This window comes from Molothrus ater, chromosome 1 (genome assembly GCF_012460135.2).
Source record: "Molothrus ater isolate BHLD 08-10-18 breed brown headed cowbird chromosome 1, BPBGC_Mater_1.1, whole genome shotgun sequence".
Classification (NCBI taxonomy): domain Eukaryota; kingdom Metazoa; phylum Chordata; class Aves; order Passeriformes; family Icteridae; genus Molothrus; species Molothrus ater.
This window is the reverse complement of record NC_050478.2, coordinates 62,082,020-62,103,386: the sequence shown is the minus strand read 5'-3', so window position 1 is coordinate 62,103,386 and position 21,367 is coordinate 62,082,020. Positions and strand designations below refer to the sequence as shown.

The following is a 21,367-nucleotide window of genomic DNA, read 5'->3' as shown; positions in this document are numbered from 1 at the left end:
AACTGGGTTAAGAAAGTACTTCAGAATAAAAGGTTTCGCTGCTTAAGATCTGACTTCTCATTACTAATTACATTCATTGAAAAAGTAGATAGATGTAAGAGCCATCGTACCTCAGGCAGTGAATTAAAAATATGGAGTCAGGATTGGTGTTGACCTTTAAGGACGGATTCACCTGCTTTGGTGATGTGAATACCCAGCACTAATGCTCACGTGCACCTGAGTTTTCAAAACTTGTTACCTTCTAGTTTGTAGCTCTGTAGTTTCTGAAGTGTTTACATACGTATCCTTTGCATCATTAATTTTTGAAAGAATGTACAAGTTTGTTAGTTCCCAGTGAATCACCTCTCAGTGAGTCAAGTGATGCAGTCCCATGGCGCTCCTGTAATGTAACTTGGTATGGGTGTTTCGTGTGAAATACAGAAAGGTTTGGGGTGCCAGGGTGGGAGATCGCGAACCGCAGACACGTGTAGACACGAAAACTTGCACTCCAGAAATTTCATTTGTGAAATTCCACAGTTGTCTTCTCTTGTAGGTATCCTGTATCCAAGGAAAACAAAGCTCAAGATGCTGTGGCTTAAGCAGGCAGTTTAGTGAGCGAACTTTGTAAAGCAAGTCCAATCTTGCACCATTACAGAGCACCTACACTGTGATAGCTCTGGTGTGACTTTGTAAGTGCTCCTCTTTCTCCTCACTTTTCACTGTGTATGTATGCAGTCTTATTAATTACATCTTCCTGGAGAGGTTTATCACTGTATTCTGTACGTTTTGTAAGCAAGGAGTAACACTTTTCCTGATTCCTATGTCAATATAGGTGCTTGGAATGCTGCTATTAGTTTTTAGCCTGTTTATCTAGTGCTCCATGGCATTTACTGGAATTTCCTACCAGGAAGTTCATCCTATTATATTCTCCAGCTCTCAGTGTCCTTCCTCCCCCAGTCTCAGGGCTTGTTTGTTTAATAGACAATTTGGCAGACAAGGGACAGTGTTCAAAAGCTTTTCTTTTCTAAGTAGCTGTGCAAATTTCCACACATAGAGTGGAAGCCACTCAGTGAAACAAATCCAATTGCAATCTTATTTTGAAGTTAATGACATTTAAAATAAAAAATAATCCTTAGATACAAAAGAAAAAATATCTCTGGGATGTATTTTGAGACTGATTTCCTTTGCAATGGTTTTTCTTTAGGATCAACTGTAAAATGATAGGGAAAGAGTTCTTTCCCTTGGTCCAGTTCAACTTTAGCTTTGCTATTCGGGAGGCTGAAAGTCTCCTGAAGGGCTGAAACATTGCAAGCAGCTCTGAAACCACACTGAGATGTTGTGCCCTATCATACACCATGTGAATTGAACTATCACTTCCTTATTTGGCTTACTTTGCTCTCAATGGGTAGCATCAAAAGTGGACTCATGTTGGTGGAGCTGTTGCATGTAAATGCAATACAAAGAAATTACACCAAGAAATTACATGGCTGGTCTGCTGTCACATCCTGTCCCCTTTGTGTTTATGTCCCATCATGTTCCCCCCTCCACTCCCCAGCTGCTTGCCAAGAGTTTGCAAGTTCAGCATCAGCCTGTTCTGTGACAATCTTGTTTTCTTTAAGGGATGTGTGTGGTGAGAAATCACTGATGTGAACCACAACTGAAAATCCCCAAGCTCTGCTCTGGAGGCAGCAGCCTTGCTGAGGTGGCATCTTTGGGAATGGGGTAGGCAAATGGGCTGGGAGCTTTGACACCCGTTTGTAGGATGGCATTAGAGCCTGCTAGTGACAGGGTCCAGCCTTACCACCAAGGCCCAGGCCATGCTTCCCAGGGAATGGGAGGGAAACGATCCTGCTGCATCCAGACACACCCCCAAAATTCTGTGGCCAGGATTCCACATCCCAGATGCTGCTTAGTCTGGCTGCACTCCTGCATGTGAGTGTTGGGTGTTTGTCATTACATTTTCTGGAAGTTTTGTCTCCATAGCTTCCACCTTAACCAAGCAGGTGCAGCTCAGCCCCTGGCAGCTGTTGGGATCAGAGGCTTGCATGGAGGTGTTTCAGACTGCCCAGAGACACAGGCGCTCCTCACCATGGGCAGTTCAGCAGTTGAGATGAAAACTGGGTGCAGTTTCCTGAAAACAACTTTTCATATTTCAACATGAAGTGGTAACTGGAGCTTTCAACCTTAGTACAGTGCAAAGCCATTGCTTCCAGTAAGAAGTAATTGTTTCGTATTTGGTGGAAAAATTGCAATAAGAAAGATCTCAGATGATTCATTTCCTATGCAGCATAGGTGTAATTCTCTTGGTTTGAGGCCAGAAACGTGGCTTGTGCTTTGGTTTATGTCTTGCACAACCGTTGTAATGTCCTTCCTCTTTTAGTGCAAAGAAAATATGAAGTACTGCAGCAGAGTAGGAAAACAAGATAAGCTGCACGTTTTGACACTGGCTGCTATACTGAGTGCAGGTCTGGTGGGGTGTGGGGCTGATCCCATGGCATTCCAGTAGACCTATGAGCCTAAAATGGAGGGATGTCAAACAGGGCTGGCCACTTACCTTGGTGTCAGAATTATGTTAGCGTTGGTGACTATAAGACAATCAGACCAAAGGGCAGGCCAGGTCACATGAGATATCAGGATGAAAATCAAAGGTAATTAGTACATTAAGATTATAATCCTGCTTCAGTGATGACTTACTGTGCCGGTGTAGGAAGAAACCACCGTTTTTCATTGCTACATTTCAGTACTTTTTTGATTTGGTTTGGGCCATTGTGTTTCATTTAAAAGCAGTTGAAAATGTTCAGTTCAGCCAGGCTGGGGATGAGAGTGTGAAGCGCCTCATTGGCGTGGCACTGATGCGCAGAGCTGCTAAGGCGGGAGCGCTGAGCGTGCCTGGAAGCTGATGTATTCCTTTCTGTAGGTGTTAAAAAAGGCTTTGTGGGATGTTCTGCAGCAACAACTGGGAGGCACTCATGGCACTTGCATTGCTTCTTCCTGCACATTCATCCTGAGAAGGGAGAGCTGCCGCTCAGTTACTCTGGCTTGGGTCCCACTTTCAAACAAGAATTTGCCGCTGAAAGTTGGCCACCCACATTTTAACTTTTTGGAGCTAAATAAAAGTTGTGTGGTTTCATCTCTAAGTGCTTACAGTTCATGGCTTCCTTGGCTCTTGGATACTCGGTGGCAATCATGAAAATGGGAAATTTATAGAAATAGGATGGTTTAATTAGGCCTTGAAAGAAACTTCATCAGAGTAACATCAGACTTCAGCCCTCAGTGTCAAATACCTAATGGAGGGCTGCGTGTGATCAGAGTGTCATTTTATTTGGTGATTGTGATGTGCTTCTTATTGAATTATAAACCAAATTAAGACATATAAAAGGGATTTTCTTTTAATATTCATCTACATTAAAAATAAAAAATTGACTGTAGCTTAATTAATAATTTTCAATATAAGATCTAGAGAAGAATTTCCCTCAGTCAAAACTATAATAAGCTGGAAAAGGTGATAGCTCAGGTAACAGAAATTGCTATAATAGAAAGTAATTTTTGGTCCTTTTTTATATACAATTGCTGTTTTATAAGAAGACAATTTCAGACTTTTTTTGTTGGATTAGATTTCTGTAAACTGTTTTCATTTGCTTTAAAAAGATTGTTTAAATTTTACTTTAAATACAAGCTGCTTATTCTGATGAATAAGGAGCTATTATTTCAGGTTCCTGAAATTATTTATTTCTGCTTTGTGTTGATTTTACAATATATTCAGTTTTCAAGGCACTATTTCTATATATATCTTTTTGTGATCTTTTACTTCAGTCTTAAGAATGGCTATGAGTAAAGCAGAATTTTGAGGTCATGTTTTCATTAAAAGTGCCATTCCTGGTCTTGTTCCTCTTGTTCCTCTGTATGGAACTGCCTGCTTTCCATAGGGAAATAATACTTTGGGAAGACTTGAGAGGACTTACAGAACTTTCCTTTTAAAGACATGCTTTGTTGTCTTTTATGTGCAAATAGTTTAATTCCCAGTTATTTCTTTATTTTCTTATTCTTTCCTGAAACCTCTTAAATGTTTTACCCTGTCAGAGTTAACTACTGAAACTGGGGGTAGTATGGTACAAATTACTGGTATCTGTGTGTAGACCACTGGGGTAAATATTTCTTCATGGAAGATGGAAATCCCTCTCCCTTCCAGGAGTTTGAGCTGCAAATTTATTTCTGCTGAGAAGTGAGGCAGGGGGTATGAAATGAGTTGTCAGTAAGAGTTTGAAGCCAGGAACTCTGGAGCTCCTCTTGCATCTTTTTGCTGACCTTGGGTGTTTCTTTGCTTGTAAGCTGACCAGCAGAGCTGAGCCCCTTCCTTACTGAGAGCTCCTCTGCTTTCCTCTCTGCGCCTCTCCCTATTTTCCAGTCTTCCGAACATTTGCCGTGCCCTCAGCTGGGTGCAGCCCTCTGGCAGACACTCACAGCTCTCCACATACCTGGCTTTGTTCATTTGAGTGTGTTCTGAATGCTCAGCCTGTATCCCTTCCTTCAGTGGAGACGTTTCCTTAGCGTATGAATATTTTTCTGCATTCACCCCAAGGTGTCTTTTCTCCTTTGCTCCCTCTCATGTATTCCTTCCTCATCAAGCTCCAGTTTAATTTACCCTTTCATGCAATATATTTGATTTCTTCTCTGCAGCTCCTGACCTCTGGAACAGCTTACTAGAGTTCATGCCTGCAGAACCTCAGCTTTTAAATTGTATTTTTAAGTGACTGCTTAATTTAGAAAATGTAGAAGAAAGCCTGTGCAAAGTGTGTGGGGATTGGTAGAGAACCATGCTATGGCTTCCTTGCTGCAGTCAAAACTTATCTGTGCTCACTGGAAAGGCTTGCATCCCCTCCCCAGTAATATCAGCCTTGTGGTAAAATACAGAAAAGCTGCCATTTTATCTGCCCCTAGCAATTGTAATATCTTCTAGAGACTGCACCAGGCTTAGTCATCGTCCCTTGCTTAACTTGCCCATCTTACTCCTAGCTCTGAGACACCCACAGCTGAGGCCTAAGACACATTTCTCTGCCTTGCTGCTTAATTCACTGTCAGCTATCACTTAATACAAACAATTTACTCCTTACCACGCTTGGTTGTTTCCAGTCTTCCTGTTTTTCCACCTCAGTCAACCATAAAGTAGAGTTTCTTTTCAGCTCCTCATCCCATTGTTTTTTTGGAATAAGTTTTTATCTTCCATCACCATCTCAGCAGGCTTTGTCCCAGGTTACTTTTGTTCTCATTCTGAGATCAACTTGTGTCCTTTTGTATTTAAATCAGACTGCTGCTCCTCAAACACACCTTGAATGCCTGCTAGGGGAGCAGGGGATGTTGGTAGGTCTCAGGACCTCCAAGGAGGTGGGATGTGCGGAGCCTGGGAGGCCCAAGAGCTGTGATAGGAGTTTGAAGTGGAATTTGGTGCCTCACACTTGTAATGAAAATGTACTGACTGTACTTTCCAAATGACCTTGAATTTAGGGTTTTGGGGTAGTAGAATATGCCCAACTCAGATCATTCCAGCAAGCTTTATATGCTTGCTGAAGTCTAATGGGTGCAGCAATATTTCAGACAAAAGATTTTCAGAAGGTAGCACAGGTAATGTAATTTAAAATATAATTTTTCCTAGGTCTGTCTCTTGCAAGCAGTGCAATTAACTTATATCCAGTAAACAAGCTGAAGCACACATCTAGCAGGACAAATTCTAGTGCACATACTTTGGCAAAGTTATTCTCCATGATTTTATCACTGGAAAGAATTAAGAAGTGTTTTACTACTTCTTCCCTCAAACTTACGAATATAATTCTCAGAGAAACTAAGGCTTTGGGTGGATATGATGCAGTCCTCAAAAACTGATGTCTGCCCCACCTGGGCACTGTGCTCTGCTATCTTGACAAAACCCTGTGCTGGCTCTTACCTGATGCTTAGCCTTTACTTGTCTGTTACAAGGTAACACTCTGAAATTTTTTCTTTATACCTAATTGCTGCCAGTTTCTTTCCCCAAGAATGAAGTTGATTGCTGTGTGACATGACTGTGAAGCTGCTCAAATGTCAGGCTGATGCTCCAAGGGGCTTGGGTGGGTGTTACACTGCTTCTACTCAGCAGCTCTCAGTGCAGGCTCATCACCCACCCAGCAGAAAAATAATTTCTGTTTTGGAGTAGGACTAAGTTCCTGCTGGTGGGGACCTCTTGAACCACCTTTCTGTGGGGGCTGATGAGGACATATCAATCAAGTGCTGCCTGCACCAGGAGAGCAGGGATGGAGGGAGGATGCAGAAGAGGTGGTGTCAGCAGCCTGATAGACCTAGGTAGCCATGAACTCAAACCAGCCCATTAAAGGGAATGGGCTATAATTTCCCCTTTGCACCTTTTCCACCCCTTTTGTCAATTAGTTAATACTACACTTGCTCCTTTTTTTCTCTTCTATAAGCATAACCAGCCTCCAACTTCCTCTTGAAAGTTAATCCATGAGACTGAGTACTGTAAAGTGAATTGCGTCAGGTCCTGTATACTTGAAAATACTTAGCTTATCCTGGGAGTTTTTAAACTATTTTCCTCTAGAGACAAGTGTTCTTAGGAAAGACGTTCTTGTGGGTTTGCCTCTGATGTGGATTGTGGTAGCTATCTAGGTTTCTTTAAAAAAAAAAAAAGAATTGAAGCTAAAAGGGCAAACCTACACAGGACTCAAGGTGCCATCAGTTTTTCATGGTCTGCACTGAACAGTGGGTCTGTAGTTGTATCTATATCAGGGATGGCTCATAGTATTGGAAGAGAAACTTGAGTTAAAGCAGTTGATGCCACAATTTTTACATCTGGACCAAGGTGTTGGGTAGGTATCTGGTTTAGCTTAATGGGATGCTTGCTTTCCTGTTACTTTTGTGTCTCTTGCTGGAAAGTATCAGTTTGTGGCTTACCTGTCTCATAGTTCCTTTTATTTTATGCTCCTTTCACTGTCTCCCTAAAGAATCTGACTTCCCATTTCTTGCACTCAGGTTTCACGTCACTGAGAAATTTTTAGTCCCTTTGCTTCCTATTTGTCCTTGTCATTTGGGATGCTTTGTGCTGGTGTCCTTTGGCTTGTTAAGTCTTAGCAGGTCCCTCTTACTGTGTCAGATGGTTGTGCATGCTATGATTGATCAAGTAATGAAATAAGGACAAATAATACTAATTTGTATAAATAGTACAAATAGTGAATACAGTGCTGTAGCAAAAATAAGTGACACAAATCAAGATGTTTTTTAAGAGGCTCACTGATTCTGCTGATCACAGATCTTGAGATTTCTGAAGAGAAGCCAGATATCGGAAGGCACTATGAATAATTTTGGAGATGGAAGAGAAACTGTGAGTCACCATGGATCTCTAGTGCAAACAAAACAGCACTAGGAAATCTTTAGTCTGCAATTCATGAAAGAAGAAATTGAGAGAATACACCACTTCAGTCCTGCATATTATCAGTTATGAAGTTTGTAAAACAGGAAGGGGAAGTGAGGACTTGCTGAGTGACGTGTAACATCTGGCCAGAAATTAAACATTCCTCAGTGTTTCCTAAAATTGCCTGTCAGTAATCAGGATCTTTTGGACTCCACTAAAATATTTTGCTCTATATATCTCTCAGGTTTGCTGTATGCTTTGTAAACTAGAAAGCATCTATCTTGTAGATAGCTGTCATGTGGTATTTTTTTCACTAGCCTTACAGTGTCTGTAGGTGCACTGAGCCTGACAAGAGTGTGGTGTTTGTGCCAGCCCCAGCAGACGCAGGGAGGCTTTTGCTGCTCTGCAACCAAAGGATGCTGTCTGCATTCTCTCAGATTATTTGAAGTTCACGGGAAAAACTTATGTAAGTCTTTAACCACAAAAGTAGAGGCAAAATACTGTTGTTTTTATCTTGCAGACAAGTTGAGACAAAAAGTTTTGATGTGTAATCCAAACCTAAGTTTCTCTTCTGATGGAGAGAGCTGCAAATCTCTGGATTTTATGTTTTAAGCATTGCCCCTCCTTCTCACACCTGGTTTTGAGATTCTCTTTTATCTTTAATTGTATCCCTTTGGCCTAGTCTTCCCACGCCCTGAATTGTTCCCTTTTCACCCCTCCTTCCTTTGCTCTTACAGTTCTCAGGGTGGAAAAACACTTGCATAAAAAAGTGTGAAATGTATTTGTCTCTGTGGAATAGCTGTAATCTTAATTTAATCCAATTATGTTGGCTAAACATATTAGCTGGATGCTTTTGTTAACACTTGACCTTTAGAAATCTGTGTCCTTGGATTACAGAGCTGAACAGAGCAGAGGTGTTTCATGCTATTGGAAGCTGCCACCAGTGGTCTGCTGGGAGTGTAGTGCCTGTGTTGGTTAGAAGGATGCAGTTCAGTTTTGCCCTGTTGCCAGTGAATTTTATGCCTCTTCACACAAAATGTGGAGAAGAGTGGCTTGAATGCTCTGCATGTGCTGTTACACCATGGACTTGTATGGGTTTCATGTGCTTTAACTTGCCTTTTAATAAGTCTGAGGTTTGCAAGCAGAGTCCAACAGAAAGATGTTATTTAGCTATCCATAAATAAATGCATATAAATTACTTTATTTAGAGCCTTCTGTTGGTCACAGATGCAAAGTAAAGTGCATAAGAGAAATCCACAATACAGAAATACCTGTCTACAACTCCATAGCAGAACATATTGTTTTGTCTTGGTTCAGTGAGGAGCAAGACATTATCCAGCCCCATAGGGTGAATCTTAAAAAACAAGCAAATAATGTACTCTGAATTGCTCTACCTGACTGAATAAACAACATTCTTCAGGAACAGTTATTTTTCTAAACTTGATTAGACATAAAAGTTCTTTTTCCTGTGTCTTCCAGGTAATGTGCTTTCTATTGTTAGGATAACGAGTATCCCCAGATTTAATTTCAGTAACCTGAGTGGCAGGGAAGGGTATAGAATTGTTTCCAAAGATAGTATATTGTGTTTCTGTCTAGGAACAGAATTCATATTGGTGGTGGTTTTCACTGCAGTTTGTCTGTGTGCTGCAAAGTTTAATGGTTTCATTCACTATTTTCGTTATTCAAGATGTGTTTCCTTTGAGCTGAATGCAACATTTAGCAGATTTTCAGGCTTTGTCTAATACTACTTTTGCTCCACCTTACTTTAATTTAGGCAGCACATGTGCTAGTTAATGTGAAATAAATGTAGTGGTTGTGCTTTCAATGAGGACAAGTTTTTGAGAGGCAGAGGAGAGGACTTGTCCAATGCTGCTCTTGGTGTTGTGTCATGTAGGAAGTTCATAGTAGTGGAAATTATTGGTCCCCTCAAAGCCATCCTCTCAGACAGTGAAGGGAAAAATATAACTTGGACTAGGACTACTTTTGCAGAAACTTAGATGGTTATAACAAATTTTTCAAAGGAAATGTAGATTTGTGGATTCATACATATGGGTGCTTGAGAGGCTGTCTTTGTTTTTCTTAAATGAAATCTTCTCAACTCAAGTGAGGCCTGAAATCTTTCATACCTATTCAAGAAAGTCCAGACTAGACTGGAATATACCGTGAAATGGTCACTCAGCTTTTCAAATCTAAAAAAAAATGCTGAATTTTCAAATAAAAACCTCATCAACCTAGCTTTTGAGTGATATATTTAAGTCTGCCTTAAGATTCCAGTAAATATTTGGATTCGTTGTGATGCACATGGGCTATGAACCTGTACTGATACCTTGGTGTGAAAAGTTCACCACTCTCTGCCTTTCTGTAGTCCCAATAATGTGTTTGATAAAGTGAAATATACTTCTTAACAATGCATTAATTATTTTTTTTTAACAGGCAAAACGAAGGCTGGAGCTAGGAGAAAGTGGCCACCAGTATCTTGCAGAAGGACTAAAGACTCCAAAGGGGAAAGGAAGAGCTGCAACAAGAAGTCCAGATAGTCCAAAAAGTAAGGGAGCTGGTAACATGCTGTCATCAGTCTGCCTTACCTAGCTTAGAATGTGTTTATTGCTGTCCTTACCTAGATGTGTATGCAGCAAACTCAGCCCCCCAGCTGGGCAGTGGTCAGCAGGTTTGCAGCATGGAGGGGTTGCTGCAGAGCAGGGGTTGCTAAGAGGCTGCAGAGGCTCCTGGCTGCCAGGTGTGTCCCTCTGCCTGCTGGGCAGCCTGTATTCTCTCTGCCCAGGGCCTCCTCTTCAGCCAAGGATGTGATGCTGGGGTGCTTGGAGAGGTGGATGCTGAGGAATGAAGGTGGCGTGATGGCATGGATTGCACAGTTATTAGGCAAGGCTCATCAGGCCTGCCTCCTCCTTGGCTGCTGGAGTTACAGCAGCTGCCTGCCAGGGCTTCTTTCCCTGGGCAGGGATTTGCAAAGAATGCTAGCTGTGCCTCAGCAGCACTGCATGAAAAATGCTCTTTGTGGCATCTGAGATGCCTTCTGTCCCTGCAGTGGGACTCTGGATACTGCCACTGCCTAGTTGCTCTGAGTACTGATTTTTGTACATCTGCATTGCCTTGGGCAGTGGGCTTCTTGCAACAGAAGCTGGGGGCTGTAGCCCTGCTGTCCTGTTTGGGGGTTTCAGCAGGAGAGTTAGACTGGCAGGGGGAGCCAGATGGGGCAAGGAGAGGACTGGAGCAGCAGTGGTAGTGATGTCAGAGCAAGAGATGCCAAAGGGCCTTCCTCATCAGTCTGCTGGTTTCTATTGAGGCAGATAGGAAAAGTGAAAGTAGTTAAAGATAGAAACTTAAAGCATAGGAGTTAAACAACCACAGTTGATTTAATTAAACTAAATTTCATTAAGCTGTATGAAGCTTATTTTAAATTGAAGTGGATTTTTGTAGAAATTCAGTACTGTTTGGTGCACAGGATGCTGATGCATCATTGATAAACGTGTACAAAGAATTTGGTGTGGGATGAAGAGCACAAGTCGTTTTAGGTGGGACTCCAGCCACTTCTTGCCATTATTACTCTCATCCTCTTACACTTTTCTAAGCCCCAAACAAAACCCTGACAAACCAACCACCCTTGCTCTAAATCCACAAGGTCATGTAAGTGACGAGAATGAGATTTAGATGAGATATTGGGAAGAAATTCTTTCCTCACAGGGTGGTGAGGCACTGGAACAGGTTGCCCAGAGAAGCTGTGGATGCCTCATCCCTGGAAGTGTTTCAAGGCCAGGTTGGATGGGGCTCTGAGCAATCTGGTCTAGTGGGAGGTATCCCTATCGATGGCAGGGAGGGTGGAACTAGATGATCTCTTAAGTTCTAAGTTCTACTTCCAACCCAAGCCTTTCTATGAATATTCTTCCATTTCCTAGAGCAGACAAGCTCTGAGTCTACCCAAAGAAATACAGCTAGCTGGTTCTCTTTGCAAAGATGCAATGTCTTGGTTTTTATTGAAAAGCCATTGTATTCTTCAAAATATTTCAGGGTAATCTAAAGGTTCACTCCTCAGTGGGATTTTCAGTTTTGACTGACTTCTGCAGTTTAATGTATGGCATGACCCTTGAAAACCTGAAAAAGACCACTAAATCAGCCCATGTTCCACCCTGCATAATAGTGGAAGCAAATGAAGGGTTTGAGACGTACCAGCCCAGCAGACTTGTAATAATGGCTGGCTCATTTCCCTTGACAGAGAGGCCTTGAACATTGAGAATTAGGCATCATTCTGATACAAGTATTTAAACTCTTAAAAGCCCATCTGTGAAGTATATAGATGCTGCATTTGTGCATGGAAACCATGAATTGGTCCAAGCCGTTTGCTGACTTCTAATTTAGAAGCTATGGATACTCTGTCCCAGTTTGAGCATTGCTTGGTTATGAAGCAATGATGATTATAAATTGTTATTTTGTATCAATCTCCTCTAATTCACTTGAGTTTTCTCAAGCTGTGGAGTCTGACACTGATGGAATCTGTCATTGTGTTCACCCACTGAAGTACACCTAAGTCCTGCTTAATTGCATATGAAACACTTATCTCACATGAGGGGAAAATCAAACCCTGATGAAAGCTGGCTATCAGACTGATGAAGGAGAGTCACAGGGGATTTTTTGGGTTTGCTGCCAGGATAAATAGATACTAAAAATACTATTATGAATTCACATAGAAAAAGCCTAAGCAGAATATTTCCATATGTATCTATCAGACTACTGGAAATATTTGCATTTTAAAAAATGTATATATTTGCTCATGTACCTGTGACTTTTGGAAAAGTACATCTTGAAATACAAATACATAGTGGTAAGTTGTGTCTTAATGCGAGGTATGAGAGATTTCTTCAGTAAAAATGAAAGAAGTAACTGTAATATATGTAATTTCATTTTTGGTTGCTGCTTTCGGAACCAAAATGAGAAAAAAACTGATTTAACTTTCTTTTTCCTTTTCCTTCCAAGCTCCAAAATCTCCTTCAGAAAAGACTCGGTATGATACATCCCTTGGCCTTCTTACAAAGAAGTTCATTCAGTTGCTGAGCCAATCTCCTGATGGGGTCCTAGATTTGAACAGAGCAGCAGAGGTCCTCAAGGTGCAAAAAAGGAGGATTTACGATATCACCAATGTACTGGAAGGCATCCATCTCATTAAGAAAAAATCCAAAAACAACATTCAGTGGATGTAAGTATTCATTATCCTTTTCCATCCCTGCTGGCTGATTTCACTATCACAGGGCTGCAGTGTTTTTCTTCTCCCACCTTTCGTTCTAACACTTTGCTCCAAGCAATTATCCAAAATGCCTTCCAACAGAATAAAGTCCTATTTTCTTAACAGAATCTATTCTGTTAAGAAAAGTTTATAAAAAGCATTTTTCAGGGAATTTAGAAACCAGCATTTTGTTTGAAAACTGGATTAATTAATTTACTTGTGCATGTGGAGTAGGTTTTAGGTATGTGTTTCTACCTACTGCCTTCCTTGGTAAAAAGTAAAAAAATAAAAAGTAAAGTAAGTAAAAAAAGTCCTTTTTTAAACTGTGGTTAGAAACAAGATTTTGGAAGTAGCTGGAAATACTAAACTCTTTCATCTTGGTGGCAGTTCCAGAATGTGTTGTTGTCATAAAAAGATGCTTTTTCTGGAAAGCATCATTTATGTTGACTCGGTAGGGATGGGTTTAGGGAGAAAGAACGAAGAACCTGATCTGCAGTGTAAAACCCTGTCTCTCCCCTTTACCATGGTGTAGAATCAGGTTTTACAGAATTCTTCCTTCCTTCTGTGTGTCTGCAGGGGCTGCAGCCTGTCCGAGGACGGTGGGATGCTGGCGCAGCGCCAGGGCCTCACCAAGGAGGTGACGGAACTGACTCAGGAAGAGAAGAAACTGGATGAGCTAATCCAAAGCTGCACACTGGACCTCAAGCTGCTAACAGAGGACTCAGAGAATCAGAGATATCCTTTTTCCCAAAACCTCAAAGGTGCTCAGCCTCCTTGCTGTGCCCTGTAATACTAGGAGACTTCCTCTGTGTAATGTCATTGAAAGAAAGCATCAGAAGCTTCTAGAAGTTGAAAAGGTTTTAATGTGGTTTGATACAAAAGCTGCTTAAGCAGCTTGAACCTGCAATGCTTCTGGAATGTGAAAAGGAAAACCAGAAAAGGTGATACATGAAGGAGATTGTTAACATTTGTGTTCACCTACAGTAGAACCAAGAACCTTTACTGATTAATGAGTGAGGATATCCAATTGCATTTTTTTCAAGCCTACAGCAAACCGCAGTTTTATGTGTTTAGAAATTATAAAGGCATGAAGAGAGAGTCTGGTCAGGTAACAGACTTGTTTAGTCATTACTTTTTTTTAAATTTATTTCACTTTAAATATAAATTACAGGCACAGAGAGGAAGATAAAGTTGGGATTAGGTTTAGTATGAAACTTGCAACAAAGTTTCGGATTCCTCTGGTTGGAGAATCGGTAATAAAATATAGATAAAACTTCTGTGAGCTCTCAGAATAATTTAGGTTGAATTATTTAATGTAATAATTGCATAAGGTTCATATGACTTATTTTGGCTGTTAATGCTCTTCGTAATTAACCAGTTGTCATTTTCCTTGGATTTCCCAACTATTAGCAACACAAGAAAGCATTTTATCAAATGCTGATATGAAAATTTATTACTATATATAATCAGTAGTGTTCAAATAGCATCTAATAAAGTGGATTTATTCTCTGTTCTGAGGGACAGGAAGTAACTATGGGAGTACCAGTAAAAAGTACTTGAACTATGTGAACATTGACTTTTGACTGGATTTCATAGACATTTTGATGTAACCAAAGATCGCCAGGTGGAGTGGGCAGTAGGATCAGTACTGCCTTTAGCTAGAGTATAATCCATGAGGAGACATAAGCAAGACAAAGCTGAACATGACAGTTCTGAATTTTTGTAGCACTAAATCCTGTGGGGATGAACTCTGCCTTTTCAAACCTTATTTAACGAGTGGCAAAAGCCTTGATAAAAGCCATTTGGGTGAAAGATGATGACCTATCACTTTGCCTCTTGACTTGTTTGATCCAAGATAGATACAGTATGTATGGGAGCTTGGGCAGTCGGTCTTGCTGTACTGCTCAGTAACAGCACACACTCACACCACCCAAAAGTATCTATAAAGTCAGGCTTTTTATTCCCCTGGATATTCCCCTGTTATGCCAGGTAACAGATGACAAAACTAAAGAGCTGGAGCTGTATGCATGTGATCATGGCCATTTCACAGTTCTTTTCAGAGACAAAAGCACTTTAACATCTCAGTTACATGGATCAGTATGTGAGGCTTCCCCATATAGTAACCCCTAAAACACTGACATTTTGACAAATACTTGTTGAACAGCAAAATATTCATATTTATTCTGTCCTTATGCAGAAATTGACATTCTGCACTCTAGAGGTTTAAAGTAGCTGCTTAAACAGGCTTTAAAAATAGTTTTGTATTACATAAATTAATATATAAATATATGAATGTTGCATAAATGTTTGTATATTTATATATATTTTATATAGGTTCTATGTATTATATATTTATGTTTGCAAAGCCCCTCAAATTTAAACTGAAATTAGGATTTTTGTCAGCCTGGAGAAGAGAAGACTCCAGGGAGACCCTATAGCACCTTCCGGTACCTAAAAAGAGCCTATGGGAGATCTGGAGATGGATGTTTTATTAAAGACATTGTTGTGAAATGGCTTTAAACTGAAAGGAGGTGGGTTTGGATGAAATATTAGACAGAAGTTTTTTACTGTGAGGTTGGTGGGACATTGGCACAGGTTGCCCAGAGTAGCTGTGGATGCCCCGTCCCTGGAATTGCTCCAGGCCAGGTTGGATGGGGGTCTGAGCAACCTGGTCTAGTGAAAGGTGTCTCTGCCCATGGCAGAGGGGTTGGAACCAAATGATCTTTTAAGGTCCTTTCCAGCCCAAACCATTCTATGATTCTATGATGCTGTGTATGCACTTCTATAGCATGCATCTATAAATTTCCTATACCCTTTTCCTGTGATTTTCAGCTCTCTACATATTGATAGCAAGTGCATAAAAATTTTTGCTTCATGGAGTCTATTAGTAATTTCAGGTTGTTGAACCTGAATTTCTGTAGTTTCCCCCATATTGAGGAGGAGAGGAGCACTCAGCACAGAGAACCCCTTTTGTTCACTGAATGGTGGCCCCAGCTATTACATCAAAGGGAAGTTCTCACAGGGCTTCACAGTGGCAATCACTCTGTAGCGAACAGAAAACCTTGGGCTAAGAGCTTTTTTGAAAATCAAGAAAATGGAAAAATAATTGAAAGACTTCTGCCTTTTCTAATAGTGTGAGTGTATTGTAACCTGGGTTGAAAAATTCCTTAACACTGATTACATTAGCTTACGTGACGTACCAAGATATTAGAAAAATTAGTGGCCTTAAAGACCAAACTGTTATAGTTGTGAAAGCTCCTCCAGAAACAAGACTTGAAGTGCCTGACCCAGTGGAGGTAAGGAGAATCTGGCATTTCCTGCCTGGTTATATATAGTTTTTCTACAAATGCAGTGTCTCCTGAGTCTTACGGTAATATGTGCCCAGGTACACAATCCTATATTCTTACGCATTTTAGGGATGTTTCTGTAGAAAAGGAAGGGGAAACTTTAAACATCAATTCACACAGAACAATCGTTATTTGTTCCTTTTCACTCACTTTCAGATTTCTTCAGAGTAATCCACACTATTTACAGATATTTTCTTTTGCTATGCTTTACATAAAGAGAAACTCTTTCTTGACAATTGAAATTTCCTTGGTTTGTAGCAATGTAAAGTCTTTCACAAGAAATTCGGCTTTCTTATCTTAGTTAAAAAGTTAATGGAAAACTCAATGCCTTAAGCATCTTGACAATGCATATAACTGATATCCTAATTTATTGAAACATGTTTTCATGTAGGAATTTATTTTCTGAAGTATTACAGGTATTGTAGAAATTTGTGTTTTACTCCTAGAAACATTCTTGCCCTTCCTTCTTTCATCATCATCATCTTTGCTTCATTGGCACTTATTTATTTTAATTCTCACTTGGGAAGACAGACTCAAGTATGTTGGGCAAATGGGAATAATTGGCAGGAATAGCTTGGTTAGAGATTCAAAAAATGTACCTAATTTCTTCACTCAAAGAGCAGCTAGAGATGGGGCTAACCCCACAAACACGGCAAATGTTTTGTTCATAGCTGTGCATTAATCTTTCATCCCTACACCAGGCCAAGTGAGCTCAGCCATACCTGCTGCCCTGTGGGCAGGATCAGACTCTGGATTCCCTGTCACTTTTTTTCCTAAGATTATTCTGCACTTGCTTAGACCCATTTTGGTTTCCATCCTTCTTTTTTTCTTTTCTTTGCCTTTGTCCTTACTTTCCCCTTTGAACCTTGTTGCAGGTTCTGGCAGGAAGAATAAATCATTTTGCTGCAATGAGAAAAGTGTATCTTTTATCAGTATTCATAAATATATACTGTTATTGTTGTTTGCTTTCCTGTTTCTTTCCCCTGGGCATTTTGCTTTGATTTTTAATTCAGCAAAATCAGGCAGGCAGAGAGGGATGCACACGATCATTAAAATTAGTGCTTAGACCTCCCTTATCCTCTATACCCACCTTATTTAATTTTCAGCTTCAGGCAGTAAGGTCCTATTTCTTTCTGTCACATGCTATTACATTTCACTGTTCTTTTTTTTGCATACCTCAGTCACTCAATAGTACGTTCCTTCTTCAACTCCTGCTCTTTACATCTCCTTTTCTCCAGTTATCTGCAGCATTGACCTAAGTACTTTTAACTGTTTTCTCTTCCCTGGCAAACCCCCATTCAGTTGCTGTTCTCTGTGTTTGTAAATGCTGTCTATTATGTTACATAACTGTCAGAACCCAAATAATAAAAGGAACATTTTGCCAAAGGGCACGAAAGGAAATATTTTAAACAAGTCTGCAAAGCGGTACCTAATGCCTATATTTATGCTTTTTAGAAAACTATTGATGCAATTCAGCAGCAGCAGGTTTATTTATAACCAGAGTAATTTATGGTTTTCCATCATAACACAAAGAGCAGCTTTGCAGGTTTTCTGTGCCTGGGTCATGTTGGTTTACTGCATCAGTGTGTGAAAGTTAAGAAAAATGTGACTTCTTGCAACAAATTAGCAGTTCCTATTCAGAACCGCCATCAAAATCACTGCCTTGATGGGGAAGAAGAACTTAGATAAGTAGTTTGGGTGAAGAAAATGGCATCTGGTTTGGAGATTTTTGGTTATTTGGAGATGTTGCCTGATAGATAGGTGAACTTACATACAGGTATCTGAGTTCAGTTGAGTAGGTGCTGAAGGCCCTTGGGAAAGTGGGAAAGATGTTTTGGCATCTTTTTAAAGCAGAAACATTTGTACAAATACATTCAATATTATTGTTATGAATAATAATAAAACCTGTGACTTGCATCCCACAGTTCCCTTCCATCAGAATGCTCCAGGCTATTGTGGTTATAAGAAAATGTTTGGAGTTTAATCCTTTATGCCTCCCTTCTTATGATATGACATACAAAAATGGTGGGATTTTGAGATTTGTGCACTACAGTGGAAAAAGTTTTTATGTTCTAGTCTGCAAGATAAGATACATCAGCCAAACCTTTCACATCTTGGAAAAAAAAAAAAAAAAGCTTGGTGTTCTTTTCAGGTTCTTTTGATTAGTAAAACTGTTCTCAAATACTCACAACCCAGTAAGAATTTACTCAGTATCATCAATATTCTCTTGTGTTCATTGGTGTAACACCATTCTGCTGTTTGTTTTGTTAGCAGAGCGCCTTGATACATTTATCTAGTACTCAAGGACCTATTGAAGTTTATCTGTGCCCAGAGGAAAATGATGCCCTCAGTCCAATGAAAACCTATAGTCAGGACCACAATGGAAATATTTCCAAAACCATTTCCAAAGGTAAAATTATTTCTTTGCACTACTAATGGCCTTTCTTCAAGCTCACATTAAAGGTTTCAGCTTGAACTTTGGATTTCCAGCTCTTTTTCTTTGGCTTTATTTTTCTAAGTGGAAAGCTAAGGTATCAATTTTTCACTATGTATTTCTGGTTGATGTAGTCAGAAATAAGTTTTCATTTGCATCATTTCTTTAAAGTAAGTTTTCTATTTGCATATCATATGTAACCAAAATGTATGTAATTCTGAAGAAAGAGACAATAGTGTTCCTTTTAAGTTTTCAAATAAGACAGTAGCAGTAAAGATCCATCTCAACACAAGAGGCAGAAATCTCTGTGTATGGGTATATGTGAAGCTACATTTCTTCACTGACATCTGGTACCTAGAAAATTCTCAGGTTTGACTATGAACTCCATTGAAAAATGGGCATCTCACAATGTTTATTTCCCCCTACAGATGTTTAAATCTTGTAAGATGATTTTTTTAATAGAAAAGTCAGAGATGATAGCAACATGGTCATTTTTGAGAAGCCCTTTGTAACACATCAAAAACAAGCTAGCAATTATATGGAGGCCATTTTTTTATTGTTGAAATGATTCTTTATGAAAGGCCCTTTATGCAGTGGTTACTTTGTTTGATCTGTGTTTGATATTTCTACAGAGATTAAATGTGACAATTTTTATTTTTTTCTCGCTCCTGTCACAGAAGTGGCTTCTGCTAACTCAGGACAAGGTGACTGCTCAGTAAATATGGCAACAATCTCTCCATTGGCTTCTCCAGCCAACCTTCTACAGCAGACTGAGGACCAAATTCCCTCGAACTTTGAAGGACCATTTGTGAATTTGCTGCCTCCTCTGCTTCAGGAAGATTATTTGCTGGGCCTTGGGGATGAAGAAGGCATCAGTGACCTCTTTGATGCTTATGATTTAGAGAAACTTCCTTCACTGATGGATGAATTTATATACAGCTGATTGTCTTAAGTTCTGTCCGTATCTAAACTATGTTTTTAATGGAATCAAAAAACCTGCCGTCATTCAGAGTTGTCCTCTACTTACCATAAAATAGCATTATTAAATAAACTAGGCTCCTGAACAGTGCTGATATTTTAATTGAATACTCCCTGTAACACCATAAGAAACAAGGGAAGGCTATTACAGCAGAGCCTTCTCCTTGACCCTGAGCTCCAGTGCCTTGCGAGTCAGCAGGTGCAAGCAGGTGACCGTGGATGTTTTGTCTTCACACTCCCCCAGTCTCTGCTTCCCGTGACAAGTGGGCTTACGGAGAAGGGCTCCATGAACTGGTTTAGTCCTAAATCACAATTTTGTAATAGTATTTCAGGTCGTGCCTTCTGCAGAGAATGCATGTCTTTTGAGTGTCACAACATGGATTGTACATGCAGTGAACGTAAATATGAAGTAATGCAAAAGAGTGGAATGGGATTCTTGAGCTACTTGTGGGAATGTTTAAATTGCTGTCATAATGCTCATTTTGAGCTATGTATATGTCTCATTATGAGGTCAAATACTTATGTCCTTAAAAGCTTTTAATGAAAAGAAAATACACTGTAAATGTAGTGTATATTGCAGATATTGAAAAGTATAAAGTTCTGCCACTTCTCGTAGTAATCGCAGATTTTTAAAAACGCTTGTGTGTGCGTGTGTGTGTGTGAAAGTAGCTTTTGTTGGTTGTTTTTTTTAAACTAGAACGAAGATGCACAGTTCAATTTTACTGCCCCCAGTGTGCATTAGAACTGGTACAAGAATTTTTGTGGTACTAAGTGGGGCTTCATGTTAAGTGCCTACTAGAGATGCACTGTGGGTTTTTCCCTCTATGGAAAACACTTATGCCAAGCTTTGTTTGTTCAATATATCATATTTATCTCAGTGGGTTAGTTTCCTCTGCTTACAGCTTTTTATAATTCTCTTCGCCAGCAAAATGGAACTAATTTTTTTCCAAAGTACATAACTGTAAGTACCACATCAACTGAATTGCATTTATTTTTTGAAGATCTTTGCTAGTATAGTATAGTACCAATATTTATTTTTTGAACGTCAGAGGAATTCTAAGAAGTCTTAAATAATTTTTTTTTTCCTTGAGTGTAAAATATTTTGCCATGTTCTGGGCTAAATTAATGTAATGTTGATTAGATGGTGCCCATATAATCTTTTTGTTTGCATTACTGTTGTGCTTATCTGACATACTCAGAAAATTAGTACTATTTGTACTGTAGTAGAATATTATGTATGCAGGTTTTCTGGTACCATTGAGTTGCTGCTATGAAAGCTCACACACGAAAAGGCAAGAAGTCACAGTACTAATAAGGAAACTGTATGACTGTGTGGGTTTTAGAATATAACAAATGTATAAAGGGCAACACATAAAGAACTGTTAAACAGTGTTAAGTGTGTGTTTATATGTACAAATGTTTGCATAGATCATTCAGCAGTTGTATTTAATTTGATATATGTTCTCAACTCACACTTTAGTTATCTAGCAGTTTTGTACAATAGAATTAATTTGTAAACACTGCCAGAATATTTTCTAGCTGGTTTGTAATTTTTTAAGAGTTTTTTTAGATGTGGATCTGTAAATAAAATTGTAGTATTTAAAGTTTTTGTCTTGTGGAAGAGGAAAGTAAAAGTTGTGTGAGCATGAAGATTTGCGAGACAAAGGGGCACTTTTGCGAGGGAAGAGAAAATGAAGACTAACGCAGACCATCTTTTTTTTGTACAAATTAAACACTTGTCCCAGTGCGTGTGGGCAAAATACTAATCTAATTTAGCTTTGCATTGTATGCTAGTTTAAAAAAAAAAACAAACCTCTGTAAAATACTGTAAAAAAAAAGGAAAAAACCAACAAAAAAAGCTTTTATGGTGAGTTTTGTAAATAGATTTACTAAAGGGTGACATGTTCTCTAGCTGTGATCTTACCACTTCAAATGGATGTAATTTGAATAAATTTTGTATGGTAATGAATCAATAAAAATGAAATTTTTTAAAGACTTTA

The 21,367-nt window shown here is 39.4% G+C and overlaps 1 protein-coding gene across 1 annotated transcript in view; it reads left to right on the top strand.

The window, feature by feature from the left end:
• The window catches only part of E2F3 (E2F transcription factor 3), a 42,042-nt gene extending 20,675 nt beyond the window's left edge, over positions 1–21,367 (top strand). The window contains exons 2-7 of the mRNA XM_036379154.2: positions 9,806–9,917; positions 12,362–12,581; positions 13,185–13,343; positions 15,790–15,904; positions 18,230–18,365; positions 19,067–21,367. Of these exons, the coding sequence (XP_036235047.1) occupies positions 9,806–9,917; positions 12,362–12,581; positions 13,185–13,343; positions 15,790–15,904; positions 18,230–18,365; positions 19,067–19,332 (1,008 nt within the window). The 3' untranslated portion in view covers positions 19,333–21,367. The remainder of the gene's footprint in view (positions 1–9,805; positions 9,918–12,361; positions 12,582–13,184; positions 13,344–15,789; positions 15,905–18,229; positions 18,366–19,066) is intronic.